This window comes from Mirounga leonina, unplaced genomic scaffold (assembly GCF_011800145.1).
Source record: "Mirounga leonina isolate KUSES-001 unplaced genomic scaffold, KU_Mleo_1.0 Mir_106, whole genome shotgun sequence".
NCBI lineage: Eukaryota > Metazoa > Chordata > Mammalia > Carnivora > Phocidae > Mirounga > Mirounga leonina.
In genome coordinates this window covers 4331986-4354338 of record NW_023270232.1, presented here as the reverse complement: position 1 = coordinate 4354338, position 22353 = coordinate 4331986, and the positions used below count along the sequence as shown (strand labels likewise).

At 42.7% G+C, this 22353-nt stretch overlaps 1 protein-coding gene and 1 long non-coding RNA gene across 7 annotated transcripts in view; one reads left to right on the top strand and one right to left on the bottom strand.

Annotated features, from left to right (window-relative positions):
• LOC118018008 (cell division cycle and apoptosis regulator protein 1) overlaps nucleotides 1-22353 on the bottom strand; it is a 105735-nt gene that overhangs the window by 61292 nt on the left and 22090 nt on the right. For 3 of the 6 annotated variants that reach the window (XM_035016460.1, XM_035016490.1, XM_035016500.1), the window contains exons 1-2: nucleotides 1295-1456; nucleotides 108-225 (exon numbers count right to left, since the gene is read on the bottom strand). In XM_035016460.1, the coding sequence (XP_034872351.1) occupies nucleotides 108-180 (73 nt within the window). In that variant the 5' untranslated portion in view covers nucleotides 181-225; nucleotides 1295-1456. Of the gene's footprint in view, nucleotides 1-107; nucleotides 226-1294; nucleotides 1509-22353 lie in introns of those variants that run through there. The other 3 variants (XM_035016469.1, XM_035016484.1, XM_035016474.1) reach the window with 3 other exon arrangements.
• LOC118018037 lies at nucleotides 1551-20860 on the top strand. Its single transcript, XR_004681300.1, has 3 exons — nucleotides 1551-1637; nucleotides 16197-16298; nucleotides 20822-20860. It is a non-coding gene; the product is annotated as an uncharacterized LOC118018037 (long non-coding RNA).

Sequence of the window (22353 nt, the reverse complement as noted above, 5' to 3'; positions counted from 1 at the left end):
GTCATTTAGAAACATTTTACAATATCACAGATAGCCTAATTCATATAGTTATAACATGTCCTCCCCCTAACCCCCAAGTTTACAGTACGTGTGCTCAGTGGCCTGACCTGGCTGAGATACCGCAGTGGCTGTAAACTGAGTAGCCCATGGCGGATTCTTCTGTCCTCCAAACTGAGCCATGATGAAAGAGGCAAAAAACCTTCACTTGTCTTCTACAGCAGCGATCTATTAAGAAAAAGAATCCACATTTTAAAGTTCAAACTATAAATGTCATAAAAGTACTATTACAGAAATGTTTGTCAAGGACATCTTCGTAAATCCTAGTATAAATAACAAGGTATATATGAACGTCCGATATGCAGCAAAACATTCTACATCAAGTAGCTCACCAAAAGCACCCAATTTCGACATATGACATTAGGGGCAGACTCACAAGAAAGGCACTTCTTTCCGTGACTACAAACTGTCACATTTAAACAGAAAACCATGTGCTGTTATCTACCCAATTCTTAACAGTAAGTACACAGCTTCAGGTTCAAAGAAAATAGAGCCTGCGTGTTTCTTTTGGCAATCAATTGGGGGCTGAAAGTGGTGGAACCAATAACGGAAATTGGGACGAGGCACTGAATAAAGGTATTTAAGACTATCATTTAAATAACTAACATCTCCTTACTTTTTCGGGTTGGGAAGGGCCAAGGGGCTCCTCTTCTCTCTCCCCCCTCCCTCGAGGGGAAAGACGGTTGAAATAACGGATGCCCCCTAAAGAACCATCGCTAAGACCCCTCCCCCCAAAATCAAGCCAGAAAAGGCCAAGATCTCAGCCCGCGCACCCCCTCCTTCTCCCCGCGACTCGGAGCGGCCAGAGCTCTGCCATCCATCTTCCTCCAGCCCCAGCTCCTCGCGGGACGCAGACCAGAGAAGGCGGAATCCTCCGTCTCACGAGACTGGGCGAAGTGCCAAGAGAGGACTATTGAAAGCCCTGGTCCCCTTATCCCCCAGGCTGGGCAGAGAGCCTCTATCGCCTAAAACCCGCGCCGCCGCCAGCCACCCGACGCCCTGGGCCGGAGGCCGGGAAGCTAAAGCTCAGCGGCTCCAGAGTGACGGATGGCGCTCGGCAGTCCCTCCAGACCCGCCAAGCCGAGGCTGAGGGGTGCTGGGGGTACCTGAAGAATCGAGGTGGGGGGAGGAAGGTCGAAAAAACGAGGCGGTGGGGGAGGGGCTGCCGCGCGGGGCCTGCTCCGACCCGCACAAAAGGGACCATGTCCCTCCCGCCCCAGTCCCACGAGAGCCCCACCGTCGCCGGCCTACGGACGCCGTGCTACCAAAACGGTCGCTCCCGGCCCTTCCGCGGATTCGACAGGACGTTAGGACCCCGGCTCCGCCGCCCGCTGCTCCAACCGCGAGAACCAGACCTTCACCTGAATCGGGTCCCGGCTAACACCGAGGCCATTTCAAACCCGTCAGCGTTAGGCGCATGCGCCAACTTCCCCCTCTTCCTCCACGCCTCTCCCCTCCTCCGCATCTCTGCGAGGAACGGCGCTTACGGGCTTACGTTCTACGTGCGCGCCCCGCAGGTCGCCTTCAATACGCTCACCGCTCTCACTACGCAGCTAGAGCTGGAGCGCGCCTGAGAAGAGGTACCTGGGTTTCCCATAACAATGAGCCGCCTGTGTCTCTGCGCCAGCTCTGAAGAAAAGACTTTTCTGAGGGTGGGCAGGGAAGAATTGGCGGTCACGTGATCCGATCAGCCCGCCGCCATTTTGTGCTTTTTCGCCTTTTCTGTGTTTTTTTCTAGTTCAAGTACTTGGAAGAATGGATATATCCAGTACCATCTTCCTAAGTTTTTTTAAAATTGAGATGAAATTCACTTACCACATAATTCACTGTTTTAAATATTTTGTACAGTTCAGTGACCTTTTTTTAAAAATTTTTTCCAATGGCCTTTATATAGTCATAAGGTTCTGCAACCATCACCACCTCAACCCTTAGAAGAAACCCCTACCCCTTAAGCACTCCTTAATCCCTGCTCCCGCCATCCCTTTACAGCCACTAATCGGCTTTGTCTCTATGGATTTGAATGTCCTAGATACTTCATAGTAATAGAATTATATAATATATGGTCTTTTGTGTCTGGCTTCTGTGGTGTCTAAATGAGGTGTCTGGATCTGATCAGCCCCCAAATTTTTGGAGCGACCCCTTCGGGTGGAATCCAGTAGCGCAGGTGGTGAAAGAATCCACCTGAGGCAGAGCAAAGGAGATAAAAGTTGACTGAATACACCGCAAGCGAGCCACCGGCAGGACAGCGGAGAGGGTATCTGCAAGGAGGCAGTGGGTGGAGGCTGTTTTTAAAGGGGGACGAGGAATATGGCCACCTGCGGCATTCTCCCTTTTTTGGTCACTGTGACTAGTTAAGTAAGCCGTTGGCCAGTTAGGACCTATGGCTATTTTGAGGTGGATCCGGGGATGGGCCCCTCTGTATTCAGTCAGGTGGTCATGTGGACCTTTTATACTCCATTGCTCAAGCCTGTTTGCCTGAAAGTGTCCTGTACAGCTTCTTTAACTTAACTATTGTTTCCAAGGTTCATGAAGCAAGTATCAGCACTTCATTCCATTTTATGGCTAAAACTAATCCTTTAAATGGATAAAACCAATTTATTTATCCATTTGTCCTTAGTTGATCACTTAGGTTGTCTTCACATAGGGATGTTATGAATAATGCTGCTGTGAATATTCACATACGGGTTTTTTTGAACTCTTTTCAATTCTCGTAGGTATATGCACAGGAGTGGAATTCTGGGTCACATGGCAGTTCCATACGTAAATTTTGAGAAATTGCCAACCTTTTTTCACAGTGGCTACACTAATTTAATTACCACACGCAATGCACCACATCCTCCTCAACTCTTTCTTTTTATAAAAAGTTGGACGCCTGGGTGGCTCGGGTCATAATCCTGGGGTCCTGGGATCAAGTCCCGCATTGGATTCTCGCTCAGCAGGGAGCCAGCTTCTCCCTCGCTGTCTCTCTCTGACAAATAAATAAAATCTTAAAAAAAAATAAAAAGTTGTTATAGGAGCACCTGCGTGGCTCAGTCCATTAAGTGTCCAAGTCTTGGTTTTGCCTCAGATCACAATCTCATAGGTGGAGAGGTCAGGGCCCAAAAGGCTTCCTGCTCAGCCCAGAGTCTGCTTGAAATTCTCTCCCTCTGCCCTCCCCCGCTCTTGCACATGCACATGTGCTCTCTCTCCCTCTCTCTAAAATAAATAAATCTTTTGAAACAAAAAAGTCGTTGTTACACCTATCCCTGTTAGTGAACTGGATTAGTATCCCTAATGACTAACAAAGTTTCCTTTTCTGACCATTTGTATATCTTCTGAGCAGAAATGTCTATTCATGTCCTTTGGTTTCCCCCTCCCCGACCTTAGTGATTTTTTTCCTGTGGGCAATAAAAAATATGTAACATAAAATTTATCATTTTAACCATTTGTAGAAATGTAAAATACAGCAGCATTAAGTACATTTACAGTGTTGTGCAACCATTACCTTTGCCCAATTTTATTTTTTAGAATGTTTATTTATTTGAAAGAGAGAGAGAGTAAACCAGCACACGGAGGGAGACAAAGAGGGAGGAGCAGACTCCCCACTGAGCAGGGAGCCCAACTCTGGGCTCAATCCCAGGACCCTGGGATCATGACTTGACCCAAAGGCAGATGCTTAACTGACTGAGCCACCCAGGTGCCCCTACCTTTGCCCAGTTTTAAATTTGGTTGTCTTTTTGACTGAGTCTAAAGAGCTGTAGATCTACATACTAAATCTTTTTTTTTTTTTTTAAGATTTTATTTATTTGTCAGAGAGAGAGACTGAGAGAGCGAGCGCACGCACACAAGCAGGGGCAGTGGCAGGCAGAGGGAGAAGGAGAAGCAGGTTCCCCGTTGAGCAAGGAGCCCGATGTGGGACTCGATTCCAGGACCCTGAGATCAAGACCTGAGCCAAAGGCAGACGCTTAACCAACTGAGCATCCCAACTACATACTAAATCTTTATCAGAGATACTATTTGCAGATATTTTCTCCCATTCTGTGGATGATCTTTCCACTTTATTAATATTGTCATTTCATGCACAAAACACTGCTTTTTTTTGAAGTTGAACTTATCTATTTTTTTCTTTTGTTATTTTTGTTTGGGAGGAAAACTTTTCTGCTATGCTTTAAGATTATTCTTGCTGATCTAAGAATTATACTAAGATGAGACAGGGGCGCGTGAGTGGCTCAGTCGTTAAGCGTCTACCTTCGGCTCACATCATGATCCCGAGGTCCTGGGATCGAGCCCCACGTCGGGCTCCCTCCTCGGCGGGAAGCCTGCTTCTCCCTCTCCCACTCCCCCTGCTTGTGTTCCCTCTCTCACTGTGTCTCTCTCTGTCAAATAAATAAAATCTTAAAAAAAAAAAAAAAATCAGACAGATTAACAGAAGAAGAGTCAAATTGAATTTAATTACATACATGTGGGACATCCATATAAACATGAGAGATTCCTAAAATAGTAAACCAAGGGCGCCTGGGTGGCTCAGTTGGTTAGGCAACTGCCTTCGGCTCAGGTCATGGTCCTGGAGTCCCAGGATCGAGTCCCACATCGGGCTCCCTGCTCAGCAGGGAGTCTGCTTCTCCCTCTGACCCTCCTCCCTCTCATGCTTGCTGTCTCTCATTCTCTCTCTCGCAAATAAATAAAATCTTAAAAATAAAAAATAAAATAAAATAAATAAAATAAAATAAAATAGTAAACCAAAATGAGGTATATATGTCATTCTGGACTACGCAGAAGGAGGTAAGGGTCAGGGGCTTGAAAGGGAAGGAAGGTAATTCATAGGAAGAATAGAAAGAGTAAATATTTGGTAAATAAATGTTTGCTGGGCCATTCAGAAACAATGGGACATAGAGATCAAAAAGGCCTTTTTAGGTTCCTCCCTGTCTTACATACCCAGTTCATATTAAACTATAGTTATCCATGGGGGTGCCTGGCTGGCTTAATCGGTGGAACATACACCGCTTGATCTTGGGGTCATGAATTCAAGCCCCACATTCGGCATAGAGATAACTAAAGAAAATAATAGGAGATCCTGGGTGGCTCAGTCAGTTAAGCGTCTGTCTTCTGCTCAGGTCATGATCCCAGGGTCCTGGGATTGAGCCCCACATCGGGCTCCTTGCTCAGAGGGGACTCTGCTTCTCCCTCTGCCCATCCTCTGCTGGTGCTCACATACTCTCTCTTTCTCAAATAAAATCTTAAAAAAAAAAAAGTAAATTAATAATAATAGTAAAAGTGACACCTGGTTTGCTGAGTTGGTAGATCATGAGACCCTTGATCTCAGGGTTGTAGCCCCACATGAGGTATAGAGATTAGTTAAAATAAATTCTTTAAAAAATAACAATAATGTGGGGCGCCTGGTGGCTCAGTCATTAAGCGTCTGCCTTCAGCTCAGGTCATGATCCCAGGGTCCTGGGATCGAGCCCAGTATCAGGCTCCCCGCTCCACAGGAAGCCTGCTTCTCCCTCACCCCCTCCCCCTGCTTGTGTTCCCTCTCTTGCTGTCTCTCTCTCTGTCAAAAAATAAATAAAATATTAAAAAAAAATAATAATGTCATTATCTATGGTGATACCTCCCTTCCTGGAACAGGTCCTCTATCTAAATTCTTTTAGGCAGTTGAAGGGAGGCAAAAAAAGAAAAACTCCTTGAGTCTTACGTTTCTTAAAAATAATCAGCCTAGGGGCACCTTGATGGTGTGGTCAATAAGTGTCCAACTCTTGGTTTCAGCTCAGGTTGTGATCTCAGGGTCGTAGGATGAAGCCCCCTGTCTGGCTCTGTGCTCAGTGGGGAGTCTGATTGAGAGTCTCTCTCTCTCTCTATTTTTTTTTTTTTAAGATTTTTAAAAAATTTTTTATTTATTTGTCAGAGAGAGAGGGAGAGAGAAAGAGCACAAGCAGGGGGAGTGGCAGGCAGAGGGAGAAGCAGGCTCCCCACTGAGCAAGGAACCCAATGTGGGACTCTATCTCAGGACCCTGGGATCATGACCTGAGCCCAAGGCAGACTCTTAACTGACTGAGCTGCCCAAGCATCCCATCTCTCTCTCTTACTAAATAAATAAATAAAACTTAAAAAAATAATAATCAGCCTAGAATAACCCATATGCCAAAGAGACACATTTGGGGTGGCAAATTTTGCTCCCATACACTGATGGTTTTGGTGTCATACCTAAGAATCAATTGCCAAATGCAAGGTCATGATGATTTACCCTATGTTTCATTCTAAAACTTTTATAGTTTTGGTTTTACATTTAGGTGATTATTTTTTTTTTTTTTTTTAAGTAATCTCTATGCCCAACATGGGACTTGAACTCATGACCCTGAAATCAAAAGTCACATGCTCTACACATTGAGCCAGCTGGATAGCCCTGATTGATTTTTTTTTAGAGGGTGGGGGGAGGGGCAAAGGGAGAGGAAGAGAGAATCTTAAGCAGGCTCCACACCCAGCACAGATCCTAATGCATGACTCCATTTCCAAACCCTGAGATCATGACCTAAGCCCAAATTAAGAGTCAGATGTTTTGGGGTGCCTGGGTGGCTCAGTTGGCTAAGCAACTACCTTCAGCTCAGGTCATGATCCCAGGGTCCTGGGGAACGAGCTCTGTATCAGGCTCCTTGCTCAGTGGGGAACCTGCTTCTCCCTCTCCCTCTGCCTGCTGTTCTGCCTAACTTGTGCGCACTCTGTCAAATAAATAAATAAAAAATCTTAAAAAAAAAAAAAAGAGGGGGCGCCTGGGTGGCTCAGTTGGTTGAGCGACTGCCTTCGGCTCAGGTCATGATCCTGGAGTCCCGGGATCGAGTCCCGCATCGGGCTCCCTGCTCGGCAGGGAGTCTGCTTCTCCCTCTGACCCTCCTCCCTCTCCTGCTCTCTGTCTCTCATTCTCTCTCTCTCAAATAAATAAATAAAATCTTTAAAAAAAAAAAAAAAAAAAAAAAAAGAGTTGGATGTTTTAACTGACTGAACCACCCAGGCACCCCATGACTGAACCATTTTAAATTAATTTTTGTAAGGACTTGCCTGTGGTTTTTGCCATTGTTTGTTTATTCTGGATTGCAATTCTCTGCTATTCCCAAATAAACCCATTTTACTGGAAAAAATAAATTAACTTTTTATATGATGTGAGTTGAGTCCAACTTCATCCTTTTGTATGTGGATATCCAATTGTCTTAAAATCATTTGTTGAAAGTCTGTTCCCTCCCACTGAATAGTCTCAGCATCTTTGTCAAAAATCAGTTGACTATATATAAATAGGTTTATTTCTGGACTCCAAATTCTATTTTATTGATCTATGTGTCTGTCCTTATATCAGTACTATACTCTTTTAATTACTGTAGCTTTGTAGAAAGTTTTGAGAAGTGTGAAGTCTTCTAACTTTGTTCTTCTTTTTAAGATTGTTTTGGCTTTTTCAGGGTCTCTTGCAATTCTATATGAATTTTAGGATCAGTTTGACCAGTTCTGCACATATGACTATCTCAATTCACAAATGACATGATCTTATATATATATAATCCTAAGGAATACAAACACATACACACAACTATTACAGCGTGGTTGGTTTTTTTTTTTTAAAGTTTGTTTGTTTGGGGGCGCCCGGGTGGCTCAGTCATTAAGCGTCTGCCTTCAGCTCAGGTCATGATCCCAGGGTCCTGGGATCGAGCCCCACATCGGGCTCCTGGCTCAGCTGGGAGTCTGCTTCTCCCTCTGCCTCTCCCACTGCTCATGCTCTCTCTACCTCTGTATCTCTGTGTCTCAAATGAATAAATAAAATCTAAAAAAAAAAAAAAGAGTTGCATGCTGTTCCAACTGAGCCAGCCAGGTGCCCCAGAGGTTGGAATTTTGATAGGGATTTCATTGAATTTGTAGACCAATTTGGGGAGTATTGTCATCCTAACAATACTAACAATCCATTTCACGAATATGGGATGTTTTTCCATTCATTTAATTCTTTTAAATTTCTTCCATCATTTAAAATTTTTAAAAATTATTTTTATTTTTTAAAATATATTTTATTTATTTATTTGACAGAGAGAGAGCACAAGCAGTTGGAGGGGCAGAGTGAGAGAGGGAGAGGGAGAAGCAGACTCCCTGCTGAGCATGGAGCCTGAAGTGGGGCCCCATCCCAGGACCCTGGGATCATGACCTGACTGAAGTCAGATGCTTAACCAACTAAGCCACCCAGGTGCCCCATTCATCATGTGTTTTGTTTTTTGTTTGTTTGTTTGTTTGTTTTCAGATTTTATTTTTAAGTAATCTCTACACCAAACATGGGACTTGAACTCACAACCCTAAGATCAAGAGTTGCATGCTATACCAATGAGCCAGCGATGCACCCCTCTTTCATCATGTTTTATAGATTTCAGAGTTCGATTTTTGCTCTTCCTTGGTTAGATTTATTCCTGGGCGCCTGGGTGGCTCAGTTGGTTAAGCGACTACCTTCGGCTCAGGTCATGATCCTGGAGTCCCAGGATCGAGTCCCACATCGGGCTCCCTGCTCAGCAGGGAGTCTGCTTCTCCCTCTGACCCTCCTCCCTCTCATGCTCTCTCTCGCAAAAAAAAAATAAAAATAAAAAAATAAAAATTTATTCCTCAACAATTTTTATTCTTTCTGATACCATTGTAAATGGAACAGTTTTCTCAATTTCATTTCTGGATTGTTTATTACTAGTATACAGTTATACAATTGATTTTAGTATGCTGATTTTGTGTTTTACAACTTTGTTGAATTAGTTTATTTGCTGTAATAGTTGTGTGGATGTGTATGTATTCATTAGGATTATATATATATAAGAGCATGTCATTTGTGAATTGAGATAGTCTTACTTTTTCCCTTCCAATTTGAACGCTTTTTATTCTTTTCTGCCCCATCCCGCCTTGGCTTAATTGCTCTGGCTAGAACTTTCAATATAATGTTAAATAGAAGTGGTGAGATCAGGGCGCCTGGGTGGCTCAGTTGTTAAGCAACTGCCTTCAGCTCGGGTTATGGTCCCAGGGTCCTGGGATCGAGTCCCAATCGGGCTTTCTGCTCCATGGAAAGCCTGCTTCTCCCTCTCCCACTCCCCCTTGCTTGTGTTCCCTCTTTCTGTCAAACAAATAAATAAAATCTTTAAAAAAAAAAAAAAGAAGTGGTGAGATCAGGTATCCTTGTCTTGTTCCTGAATTTAGGGGGAAAGCTTCAGTCTTTATTAAGTTTGATTTTAGCTGTGGGTTTTTTCACAGATGCCTGTTATCAGGTTAAGAAGGTTCTCTTCTATTCCTAGAGGAATCTGGGTGTCATTTAAACTTGATCTCAGCTCAGGGCTTCATCTCAGGATCATGAGTTCAAGCCCTACTTAAAAAAAAGAAAAAGAAAGTTCTCATTTATTCCTAGTTTACTGACAGTTTCATCATGAAAGGATTTGCATGTTGTCAAATGGTTTTCTTCCATCAACTGAGATGATCATGTGGATTTTTTTTTTTTTTAAGATTTTATTTATTTATTTGACAGAGAGACACAGCGAGAGAGGGAACACAAGCAGGGGGAGTGAGAGGGAGAAGCAGGCTTCCCGCGGAGCAGGGAGCCCAATGACCTGAGCTGAAGGCAGACACTTAACCACTGAGCCACCCAGGTGCCCTGATCATGTGGATTTTTACAGCACTGTATTAATATGGGATATTAGTTTGATTGGGTTTTGTATATTGATCTATCCTTACATTCCTGGGATAAATCCCACTTGGTTATGTTATATAATCTTTTTAATATACTGCTGGGTTTGATTTGCTAGTATTTTGTTTAGAATTTTTGCATATATTTTGGTCTGTAGTCTTCTTCTCCTTCTTCTTCTTCTTCTTCTTCTTCTTCGTCTTCTTCTTCTTCTTCTTCTTCTTCTTCTTTCTTCTTTCTTCTTTCTTCTCCTTTTCCTTCTTCTTCTTCTTCTTCTGCCTCTCTTTCTTCTTCAAGATATATTTATTTATTTGAGAGAGAGTGGACGAAGGGGAGGAGGGAGAGAAGATCCAAGCAGACTCCCGCTAAATTTGGAGCCCAACACAGGGCTCGATTTCATGAGCCATGAGATCAGGACCTGAGCCAAATCCTAGGGTCGGATGCTTAACTGGCTGAGTCACCCAGGCGCCCCTGTAATGTTCTTCTCCTTTTTTTTTTTTTTTAAGTAATCTCTACGCCCAACATGGGGCTGGAACTTATGGCCCTGAGATCAAGAGTCACATGTTCTAGTGACTGAGCCAACCAGGTGCCCCTCTTGTGATGTCTTTGACTGGCTTTGGTATGAGAGTAATACTTGGCTCATAGAATTAATTAGGAAGTGTTCCTTTTTCCACTTTTTAGAAATGCTTGAGAAGAATTGGGGTTAATTCCTTTTTAAATATTTCATCATGTCTTGGTATTGTTTTTTTTCCCCCCAGTGGATAGTATTTATTTATTTATTTTTTTAAAGATTTTATTTATTTGCGAGAGAGAATGAGAGACAGAGAGCACGAGAGGGAGGAGGGTCAGAGGGAGAAGCAGACTCCCCACTGAGCAGGGAGCCCAATGCGGGACTTGATCCCGGGACTCCAGGATCATGACCTGAGCCGAAGGCAGTCGCTTAACCGACTGAGCCACCCAGGCGCCCGGATAGTATTTTTTTTTTAAGATTTTATTTATTTATTTGAGACAGAGTGGGAGAGAGAGATAGCACAAGAAGGGGGAGCAGCAGAGGGAGAGGGAGAAGCAGGCTCCCTGAGCCTGATGTGGAATTCGATCCCAGGACCCCAGGATCATGACCTGAGCCAAAGGCAGATGCTTAGCCTACTGAGCCACCTAGGCGCCCCTCAGTGGATAGTATTTTGATTACTGACTCAAAAAAATTTTTTAAGATTTTATTTTTAAGTTATCTCTACACCCAACATGGGGCTTGAACTTACAACCCTGAGATCAGGAGCCATGTGCTCTACTGACTGAGCCAGCCAGGCACCCCTTCTTTTCTCCCCATTTTTACACAGATTGGCATTTCAAATAATACATCTTGGAAATTTTTCCATATCAGAATGTAAAGTGCTTCCTCATTCTTTTTGCCAGCCAAGTAATATTTTTGTATGAATTACCATAATATGTTTATTAAATCCCCAATTTATGAGTATGTAGGCCATTTTTTAAAAGAATCTTTTTTTTTGGGCTATGCTTGGATGACTCAGTTAGTTGAGTGTCCAACTCTTGGTTTCAGCTCAGGTCATGATCTCATGGGTCCTGGGATCGAGGCCAAGGTTGGGCTCCGCAGTCGGTGGGGAGCCTGCTTGAAGATTCTCTCCCTTTGCTCCTGCCTGCACTGGCTTGTGTGTGCACACTCTCTCTCTAAAATAAATAAATAAAATTTTTTTTAAATCTTTTTTTTTTATGGGGTGCCTAGTTGGCTTAGTCAGTAGGGTGCACAACTCTTGATCTTGTGGTTTTAGCTTGAGCCCCACGTTGGGTGTAGAGATTACTTAACAATGAAATTTTAAGATATTTTTTTTTTATGGAAAGAAGTATTTATTTATTTATTTATCCATTTATTTAAAGTAGGCTCTAGGCTCTACCCCCAAAGTGGGGCTTGAACTCACTACCCAGAGATTAAGAGTCGCATGTTCTCCCAACTGAGCCAAGCAGGCACCCTCTATGTAGGTGATTTTTTTTTTTTTTAAGATTTTATCTATTTATTTGACAGAGAGAGAGCAAACACAAGCAGGGGGAGCAGCAGAGGGAGAGGGAGAAGCAGGCTGCCCGCTGAGCAGGGAGCCCAATGTGGGACTTGATCCCAGGACCCTGAGGTCATGACCTGAGCCAAAGACAGACGCTTAACCAACTGAGCCACCCAAGTGCCTCTGTGTAGGGGATTTTTTATCTTTTGCACGCAAGCAGTGCTGCAATAAACAACCTCATATTTGGGTCATTTCTCTCTTGTAAAATTGTATCAGTAGAATACGTTTCTAGAGATAGGATTGCTTGGTCACGGATCTTGTGAATTTACAATTTTAATGCATGTGGTCAACTTGACTTCTATAAGTTTATACCAATTTATACTCCTACCAGCAATGTACGAGAACATCTATTTTCCCCTAGACTTGCCAAATAGTATATTTTCAAACTTTTTAAGCCTGCTCATAGGTGAATAGCACTGTTTCTGTTATCTATTATTGCATGACGAAATGTCACAAAATGTAGTGGCTTAAAATAACAACTTCTTAATATCTGCTGGCTCCGTGGGATGACGGAGCTCAGCTAAATGGTGATGGCTTAAGGTCTCTAATTTGCTTGCAGTCAAATGGCAGCTGAAGCTGGAGTCATCTGATCCTGGCCTGTCCAAGGTGATCTCTTGACTCACATTTGAGTGAGTGCTTCTTTACTCTCAGCCTCTCCAGGAGCAGCCTGGCCTTCTTTCGTAACAGCTCTCACCTTCAAAGTAGGGAAGTGGATACTGTCAGCTCAATTTGAATGAGATGGAAGAATATAGATACCAGCTCTCAATGCACAAAGAGGGAGGAAAGGAGATGTTGGCCCTCTTTGGTAGCCTGATGTAGTTTTGGTTAGTATTTCTCTCAGTATGAGTGAGGTTATCTTTTTTTTTTTTTTAAAGATTTTATTTTATTTATTTGACAGAGAGAAAGACAGCGAGAGAGGGAACACAAGCAGGGGGAGTGGGAGAGGGAGAAGCGGGCTTCCCGCCAAGCAGGGAGCCCGATGCGGGGCTCGATCCCAGGACGCTGGAATCATGACCTGAGCCGAAGGCAGATGCTTAAGGACTGAGCCACCCAGGTGCCCCGAGGTTATCTTTTCATAGGTGTAAGAAACACTTGTATTTCCTTTTCTAGTAACCAATATTCATTTCTTTTGTTCTTTTTCTATTTGGACACTAATCCTTTTCTTCTTAATTTTTGGGAGCTTATTATCTTAGTCCTTTGTCATATCACCTAAAAATATTTTATGTTAATTCTTGTTTTGATTTTTTTTTACTTAGATTTTGGAGCATTTTACTGTGCAGAACTTTTTATTTTTATGTCGTAAAATTTATAAAATTTTTCTTTTATTGCCATTGAATTTCTGGGAAAAAAAAAGACCTTTCCCACTCGGATTATAAAAATATAAATTCTACAATTGTTTCTTCTAGAATTTTTATTTAATTTTTTTTTTTAATTTTCAATCCATTTAGAATTTATCCTAAGGAAAGGAGTGAGGTAAGAATATAACTTTGTTTATTCAGCTGGCTACCCAGTTATTCTAACTATTCATTGAATAATCCTTCATTTCCCCAGTGATTTGAAATGCCACCCTTAAATTATAGCAGAAGTCCGTATGTATTTAGGTTTGTGATGTGGAGAACAAAGGCAAAAGGAAAAGAAACTTCTTTAGAACTTAGAGCTTATTGACAAGTACCTGAGACAAGCAGAGTGACCTTCCTCAAGGAGCTTAACTGCCTTGATGCTAACACATTGCTAGAGGCAAAAGGCAACCTTAGCTTCACATTAGCCTGACCTCCAAGATCCTGTAAAATGCCTTTGGAAACTTCTTTTATCTCTACCCCCTACTCCCCAAAGATATATGTTAGCAATCATCCTCCAAGGATATGGCCTACATATACATCTGAAGGGTCTCATGACCAAGATTCTACTAGACAGCAATAAATGACCTTTTCCTAACAACAGTCAGCTCCTCAAGGTCCTAGAAACCTTGCTTCGAAATCCTTAAGAGACTTAGGCTATCCCTAACCCCCTCCCACCTTGAAAGTATATAATCAGCCACTCCTCATGACCCCGGTACAGCTCTTTCTGCCCACGGGTCCTGTCCCCATGCTGTAATAAAATCACCCTTTTGCACTGAAGATGCCTCAAGAATTCTTTCTTGGGGTGCCTGGCTGGCTCAGTTGAAGGAGCGTGAGATTCCTAATCTCAGGGTGGTGATTTCAAGCCCCATGTTGGGCGTGGAGATTGCTTAAATAAATAAAACTTAAAAAAAAAAAAGAAAAGAGGGCGCCTGGGTGGCTCAGTCGTTAAGCGTCTGCCTTCGGCTCAGGTCGTGATCCCAGGGTCCTGGGATCGAGCCCCACATCGGGCTCCCTGCTCCGCGGGGAAGCCTGCTTCTCCCTCTCCTACTCCCCCTGCTTGTGTTCCCTCTCTCGCTGTGTCTCTCTTTGTCAAACAAATAAATAAAATCTTAAAAAAAAAAAAAAAAGAAAAGAAAAAGAGGGGTGCCTGGGGGGCTCAGTCAGTTAAGCATCTGTCTTCAGCTCAGGTGATGATCCCAGGGTCCTGGGTTCAAGCCCCGCATTGGGCTATCTGCTCAGTGGAGAGCCAGCTTCTCCCTCTCCCTCTGCCTGCCACTCCCCCTGCTTGTGCTCTCTCTCTCTGACAAATAAAATCTAAAAAAAAAAAAAAAAGACTTCTTCCTTGACCGTTTGGGCCAAATCTCAACATTTTCAGATCAGTTTGTTTTAGAATTCTGTTCTGTTCTACCGATCTATTATTCATCACACTAGTACCATATTCTTTCAATTATTGGAGCTTTATAAAATATTTTATATCTTGGGGCACCTGGGTGGCTCAGTCGGTTAAGCATCTGCCTTTGGGTCGGGTCATATCAAGCCCTGCATCATGCTCCTTGCTCAGCGGGGAGCCTGTTTCTCCCTCTCCCTCTGCCTGCCGCTCTCCCTGCTTGTGCTCTCTCACTCTCTCTCTGTCAAATAAATAAATAAAATTTTTTAAAAAATATTTTCTATTTATAATATTGAGTAGGGCCAGTATCCCTTTTTTTTTTTTTAAATATTTTATTTATTTATTCATGAGAGACAGATGCCGGGCTCATAATATTATTCCTCCTCCCTGTGGGATTCGATCCCAGGACCCCAGGGTCACAACCTGAGTTGAAGGTAGATGCTTAGCCAACTGAGCCACCCAGAACAAGTATCCCTTAACTACTCTCCCTTTCCCCCTGACTCCTGGATTTTTTTGGCTATTTTTATCTACTCCATATGAACTTCATTTTTAAAAAATATTTTATTTATTTATTTGAGAGAGAGAGCATGAGGATGGGAGGGGCAGAGGAAGAAGGAGAAGCAGACTCCCCGCTGAGCAGGGAGCCAGCCGCAAGGCTCATTCCCAGGAACGGGAGATTATGACCTGAGCTGAAAGCAGACACTTAACCAACTGAGCCACTCAGGTGCCCCTCCATATGAACTTTAAAATAAGCTTGTCCTGTTCCCTCCAAAATATCCTGTAAGTGATACTTTTATCAGGATTTCTCTAAAAAATTGCTTAAATTAGTGATAACTTATTGTCAGCCAGCAATGAATCCAACCAGTGATATTATCTCATTTTTACTCCAACCTTTTTTTTTTTTTTTTAAAGATTTTATTTATTTGACAGAGAGAGAGAGACAGCGAGAGAGGGAACACAAGCAGCGGGAGTGGGAGAGGGAGAAGCAGGCTTCCCGCGGAACAGGGAGCCCGATGCGGGGCTCGATCCCAGGACCCTGGGATCATGACCTGAGCCGAAGGCAGACGCTTAACGACTGAGCCACCCAGGCGCCCTCTTTTTTTTTTTTTTTTAAGTTTTATTTATTTATTTTTAAGTAATCTCTACCCCCAATGTGGGGCTCAAATTCACTGTTCTGAAATCAAGAGTCTCATGCTCTTCCAAGTGAGCCAGCCAGGGGTCCCATTACTCCAAGCTTTGTTTATTTATTTGACAGAGAGAACAGCAGGGGAAGCAGCAGGCTGTGGGAGAGGGAGAAGCTGACTCCGCGCTGAGCAGAGAGCCCGGCACGGGGCTCATTCCCAGGACCCCAGGATCATGACCTGAGCCAAAGGCAGATAACTTAACCAACTGAGCCACCCAGGCGCCCCTACTCCAAGCTTTTTAACAGGAAATGGGACCTAATGATTGTATTTAAGTTACCATTGTGATGTAGTATGCTATGCAAGTGAAACAGAGTGCTATAAGAACAATGGGACACCTTTCTAGTGAGCAATGATCCTGAGGAGGTGGCCTTGAGCTAAACCTGAAAAATGAGGAAGAGTTGGCCAGACTAGACAGAGGGCAAGTTACTGTGACCTTAGTAAGAGCAGTTGCTAAATTATAAGTCTCACCCTATAACATGTAAACATTTTTGTTTGTTTTAGGTCTCTGTTTTTGTTTTTAGTTATCTCTACCCAATGTGAGACGCAAACTCAAAACCCCGAGACCGATAGTCACACTCTCTACCGACCGAGCCAGCCAGCCAGGTACGCCTAACCTGTAAACATTTTTAAATGCACTCAAGTATTCCACTATGTATATTTAATATACATTTTAAAAACATTTTTATGTTTTTCCTTTTGGAATTATTTTGCCATAAGTAATTCTTTTAATTTATAATAAACTAACATTTTTCTTTAGTATTTATGCATATGTGGGAATTCTTTTTTTAATTGAAATATAATTAACATACAGTGTTATATTAGTTTCAGGTGTACACCATATAGATTCAACAATTCTATACATTACACAATGCTCACCCACAATAAGGGTATACACCATCTGTCACTCTATAACCTTATGACAATATTATTGACTATATTCCCTATGCTGTATTTTTCATCTTCATGATTAATTTATTTTAAAACTGGGAGCTGTACCTTTTTTTAAAAATATTTTATTTATTTATTTGACAGAGAGAGAGACAGCAAGAGAGGGAACACAAGCAGGGGGAGTGGGAGAGGGAGAAGCAGGCCTCTCGTGGAGCAGGGAGCCCAATGCGGGGCTCGATCCCAGGACCCTGGGATCATGACCTGAGCCGAAGGCGGACGCTTAACAACTGAGCCACCCAGGCGCCCCTGTACCTCTTATTTTTTTTAAGTTTATTTATTTTTTAGTAATCTCTACACCCAATTTGTGATTTAAACTCAAGACCCCGAGATCAAGAGGTGCACATTACACTGAATGAGCCAGCCAGGCATGCTGTCGTCTTTGCCACTTAATCCCCTTTATCTATTTCGCCCATCTCCTCACCCACCTTTCTTTTTTTTTTTCCCACCTTTCTTTTTTACGATTTATTTACTAATCCGACGGACGCCTGGGTGGCTCAGTCCATTAAGCCTCTACCTTTGGCTCAGGTCATGATCCCAGGGTCCTGGAATCGAGTCCCACATCGGCCTCCTTGCTCAGTGGGGAGCCTGCTTCTCCTTCTCCCTCCCACTCCCACTGCTTGTGCTTTTTCTCTCTCTCTGACAAATAAATAAAATCTTTAAAAAAAAAAAAAGATTTTCGGGTGCCTGGGTGGTTCAGTCGGTTAGGCGACTGCTTTTGGCTCAGGTCCTGATCCCAGGGTCCTGGGATTGAGCCCCATGTTGGGCTACCTGCTCAGCAGGGGACTCTGCTTCTCCCCCTTCCCTTGTTCATGCTCTCTCTCTCACTCACTCTCTCTTTCAAATAAATAAATAAAACCTTAAAAAAAAAAAAAGAGATTTATTTTCCCATCTTAGAGCTCGTGTAAGAGTGGGGGGAGGGGCAGAGGGAGACACTCGTTCAAGCCGACTCCCCACTGAGTGCTTGCTCCCACTACCCAGGAGATCACACCCTGAGCTAAAACCAAGAGGCAGCCACTGAACTGACTGAGGCACCCAGGTACTCCTGAAATAGAATTTTTATGAATAGCGTACTGGAAAATTAGTGAAGTTTTTATTTTGCTTAGAAGTAATTTAAGTTTTGGTTTTTGCAGTTTTCCTTCCATACAGTATTAAGCTAATACTTTTTAAAACAGGATTTTAGGGCACCTGGGTGGCTCAGTTGGTTAAGTGACTGCCTCTGGCTCAGGTCATGATCCCGGAGTCCTGGGATCAAGTCCCACATTATGCTCCCCCTTCTCTGTGGGGAGCCTGCTTCTCCCTCTGCCTCTTCCTGCCACTCCCCCTGCTTGTGCTCATTCTCTCTCTCTCTGTCAAATAAATAAATAAAATCTTAAAAAAAAACCCAAACAAACCCAGGATTTTACATTTCCACGGGTCTTTGGAACGATCATAAATTCTAGGTGCTTAGGTGTATGTAAATAATCATTTTTTGAAATGACTGTGACTGAAGATGAAAGAAATGGTGGTGCTAGGAGAGGGATGTGGGGTTGAAGAGCAGTTTCTTATTTGTCCTCAGATGCCAGAGACTAGAATGTATTTAAATACTGCTAGGGAGGATCCAGTATCGAGATTGAAGTTACAGGGAAAGAAGAAATAACTCTCTCCTGAAGAATTGGAAGTCCCTGAGAAGACTAGATTGGACAGAGGCCAGAATGCACATAGAGGGATTAATCTTTGACTAGAGGAAGGACATTTCCTTCACTGTAATGGGAAGCAGAAGATGGGTGCAGGTGGAGGGAGATTTATAAGCTACAGATGGGAAAGGGAGAGGATTTTTGGTCTGTGGCTTTGACTTCTCTGAGGAAAAAGGCAGTCAATAATTGAGAACAAATGGGGTTCGAAGGTGTACACAGATTGGATGGTTTAGAAAAACAGTGTTGTAGGCCTCATTGACACTGGTAACTGTGACTGTGTGACTGGGAGAGTGGGGATTCTGCCAGCAGGCCAGGGGACCTTTGCATAATCCAGCCTCAGGAAGCAGAAAGGCTTCTCGGCCATACGCCAGGTGACTCTGCTTTCTTCACCTAGGAACATACAGAATTAATAACCTCTCACTAGGTAAGCAAGGCCTAGGCTGTTCCATTTTCATGAGATAATTTATATGTGATAACAAAAGAAAGAGAACAAAAACATAACATTTTCCTTGGACTTGATATTATGCACTAGGTCATGACAAGTTTGGTGTGCTCACAGCCTTGTATTATTCTGTTAAAGGATAGAGAAACCCCACCTTTCAAGAGTCCAATAAGAAAGGAAAGTTGCATATCATTATCAGTCCTGAGCATCAAAGACGAAGGCCATTGCAAAATAGATAGTGATAGTGACCAAATCATCTCACAGAGGAGCTCCTTTATTATGAATCACCCAAGATGGGGACAGGGATGGTTGGAAGCAGAAGTTAAAGAGTATGAACTGTGGGACCAGACTGCCTCAGTTCAAATCTGGCTCCTTCTGTTTCTTTCCCTCTCTTTTTTTAAAGATTGTATTTACTTATTTATTTATTTGACAGAGAGACACAGCAAGAGAGGGAACACAAGCAGGGAGAGTAGGAGAAGGAGAAGCAGGCTTCCTGCCGAGTGGGGGTGCCTTACGCAGGGCTCGATCCCAGGACCTGAGGATCACGACCTGAGCTGGAGGCAGACGCCTAACGACTGAGCCATCCAGGCGCCCCTCGCTCCTTCTCTTAACAGCTGTGGTAATGCTGGGCATGCCAGTTACCTTTTCTGTGCTTATTTCTTGATTGAGGATTACATGACTATTAGACATACAGTGGTTTAGAGGGAAGCACTTAGAACAGTGTTGGCATAGAGTAAACTTTTATAATCTATTCCATTTCTGCTCCGATACATGAAACAATTCAAGGAGGGCAACTTCATTACTAGAGGGCTGGGAAACTAGAGTGGATAACATCAGATTATGCTTTAAGCTTATCTGTAGTAGAAAATACAGTCTTAACATGGAGGAATCTCAAAAGCATTATGCTAAATGGTACAAGCTAGCTATTTTATTTTCATAACATTCTGAGAAAGGCAAAAAAATTAAGGAAAGAAATCTGACCAGTCATTGCCAGGAGCAACCATCTGGGGAGGCAATTCGACTACAAAGGATACTAGGGAACTTGGGGGCTATTGGAAATATGTTGTAATCTGAGCCATCCGATACAGTAGATAGACAGTAGGCACTAACCACATGTGGATACTGAGTACTTGAATTGTGACTAGCGCAAGAAAGGAACTGAACTTCCAGTCGTATTAAAAAAAAAAATTTTTTTTTTTTTTTAGTAAGCTCTACACCCAACACGGGGCTTGAACTCACAACTCTGAGATCAAGAGTGGCATGCTCTATAGACTGAGCCAACTAGGCACCCCAGGTGTATTTAATTTTAATTAACCAAAATTTAAACTTAAAAATTGATCATTGATTCAGTTATTAGAAAACTTTTAAGTATGTTTAGAATAACTTTGGTATGCATATCTACTTTTTCAAGTAAATTTGATGAAGCAGATCACCTATTTCATATAAAAATTTAACTTTTTTTTAAAGATTTTATTTATTTATTTTGACAGAGAGAGAGAGACAGCGAGAGAGAGAGATAGCAAGAGAGAGAGCACAAGCAGGGGGAGTGGGAGAGGGAGAAGCAGGTTCCCCGTGGAGCAGGGAGCCCTACACAGGGCTTGATCCCAGGACCCTTGTATCATGACCTGAGCTGAAGGCAGACGCTTAACGACTGAGCCCTGAAAATTTAACTTCTGAACTGAGATATACTGTATATATAAAATACTAAATTTCAAAGACTTAATGCAAAAAACTCATCATTACTATTAAAATGATACTATTTTGGGGAGCACCTGGGTAGTTCAGTCAGTTAAATGGTTGACTCTTGATTTCGGCTCAAGTCATGATCTCAGGATCCTGGATCAAGCCCCAAGTCAGGTCCTTGCTCAGCTGGGATTTTGCGTGAGGGTTCCCTCTCCCTCTGCCCCCTGCCCCTCCCCCTGCTCTTGCATGTGCACACTCTCTCTCAAAAAAATAAATAAATTTTAAAAAAAATAAAATGATACTATTGATACTATAAATGATACTATAAAATAATTTCTCTGTCTCTTTTTTATGTTTTATTTTATTTTTATTTATTTCAGAGAGAGAGAGAATGCACACAAGCAGGGAGAGGGTCAGAGGAAGAGAGAGAAGCGGACTCCCCATTGAGCAGGGAGCCCAATACGGGACTCGATCCCTGGACCCCGGGATCATGACCTGAGCCAAAGACAGACGCTTAACCACTGAGCCACCCAGGCGCCCCTTTTATTTACTTTTCTTATTTACTTTTTTAAATGTGGCTATCCTACACAAATTTTAATTATAAATATAACTCTCAGTTTTCTATTGGACAGGGCTGTTCTATATCTTGACTGCCATGCTGGTTGCATGACTACATAGGTTTGTCAAAACTCAGAGAGCTCGTGTAAAGGGAGAAATCTGCTGTCTGTAAATTAGGCCCCAGTAAACATAACTGTTAAAGGGCGCCTGGCTGTCCATCAGTATAGCATGCGACTCGTGATCTTGGGGCCATGAGTTCTAGTCCCACACTGGGGACAGAAATTACGAAAATAAAAATAATAATAAATAAATCTTTTAAAAATGTTTTAAAGAAAATAAGAATCTTGTTTGATAATGCTTTTGAACAATGTCTGTCTCTTAAAGTTCTGAACTTCCCATTCACAGTCTTATAAAATAGCCTGGTAACAAATTCGGTGCCTGGCAAGAAGAAAGGATTTTCCTTGATCTTTAGCCAAAAAGTTTTCTTTAAACTGTCAGAAAGTTCTGACTAGAAAGAGAATGTAAAGTGTTGGCCAGAGAATGATTGATTCAGGAAAGAAACCAGAGAAGGAAAGATTGCATAGGAAGAAGGATCAATGGAGGCCCCAGTGAAGTAGAAAAAAGTGCTGTGGAAACGGCTGGCAGGACAAACGGGACAGAGAGGAGGCTGAGAGGTCACAATGGGAGGTATTTGAGCTAAGGATTTTGGAAATGATGATATATTCCATTCTGTGACTGGAAAAAGGAGGCTCTGGTGAAGAGAAGAGAAGGTACTCAGTTAAGATCAAGGAACTTAGCACTATACGGTAACTAACTAGAATTTATTTATTTATTTGTTTGTTTGTATCACTTTTAGAGAGAAAGAGAGAGCAGGCGGAAGGGGAAGAGGGAGAGGGAGAGAGAAACACAAGCAGACTCCCTATGAGCACAGAGCCCATGTGGGGCTTGATCTCACAACACTGAGATCACAACCTGAGCTGAAACCAAGAGTTGGCTGCTTAACTATGCCACCCAGGCGTCCTACCAACTAGAATTTAAATAAACATTTGGAAAATAAATAAATAAATAAATAAACGTTGGTATCTTTGAGAGTATAAAAAAGAGAAAGATGAGACATTGGAGCTGATATAAGATCTATGGGAAGGATCTAGCCACATGAGAAACTGAAGGTAGGACCGAGCAGCAGGTACAAATGGTTTGAGTCAAAAGAGTTTGGCCTGTTCAAGGAATGTAGCTCAGGGTGGCTGGAGCACGGTAAATGAGAGCAGACAGGTTGGCAGGGGCTGGATTCCCCAGGGTTTTGCAAACCAAGTAAGGAGTTTGGTTTCATACTAAGTGTAATGGGAAGCGATAG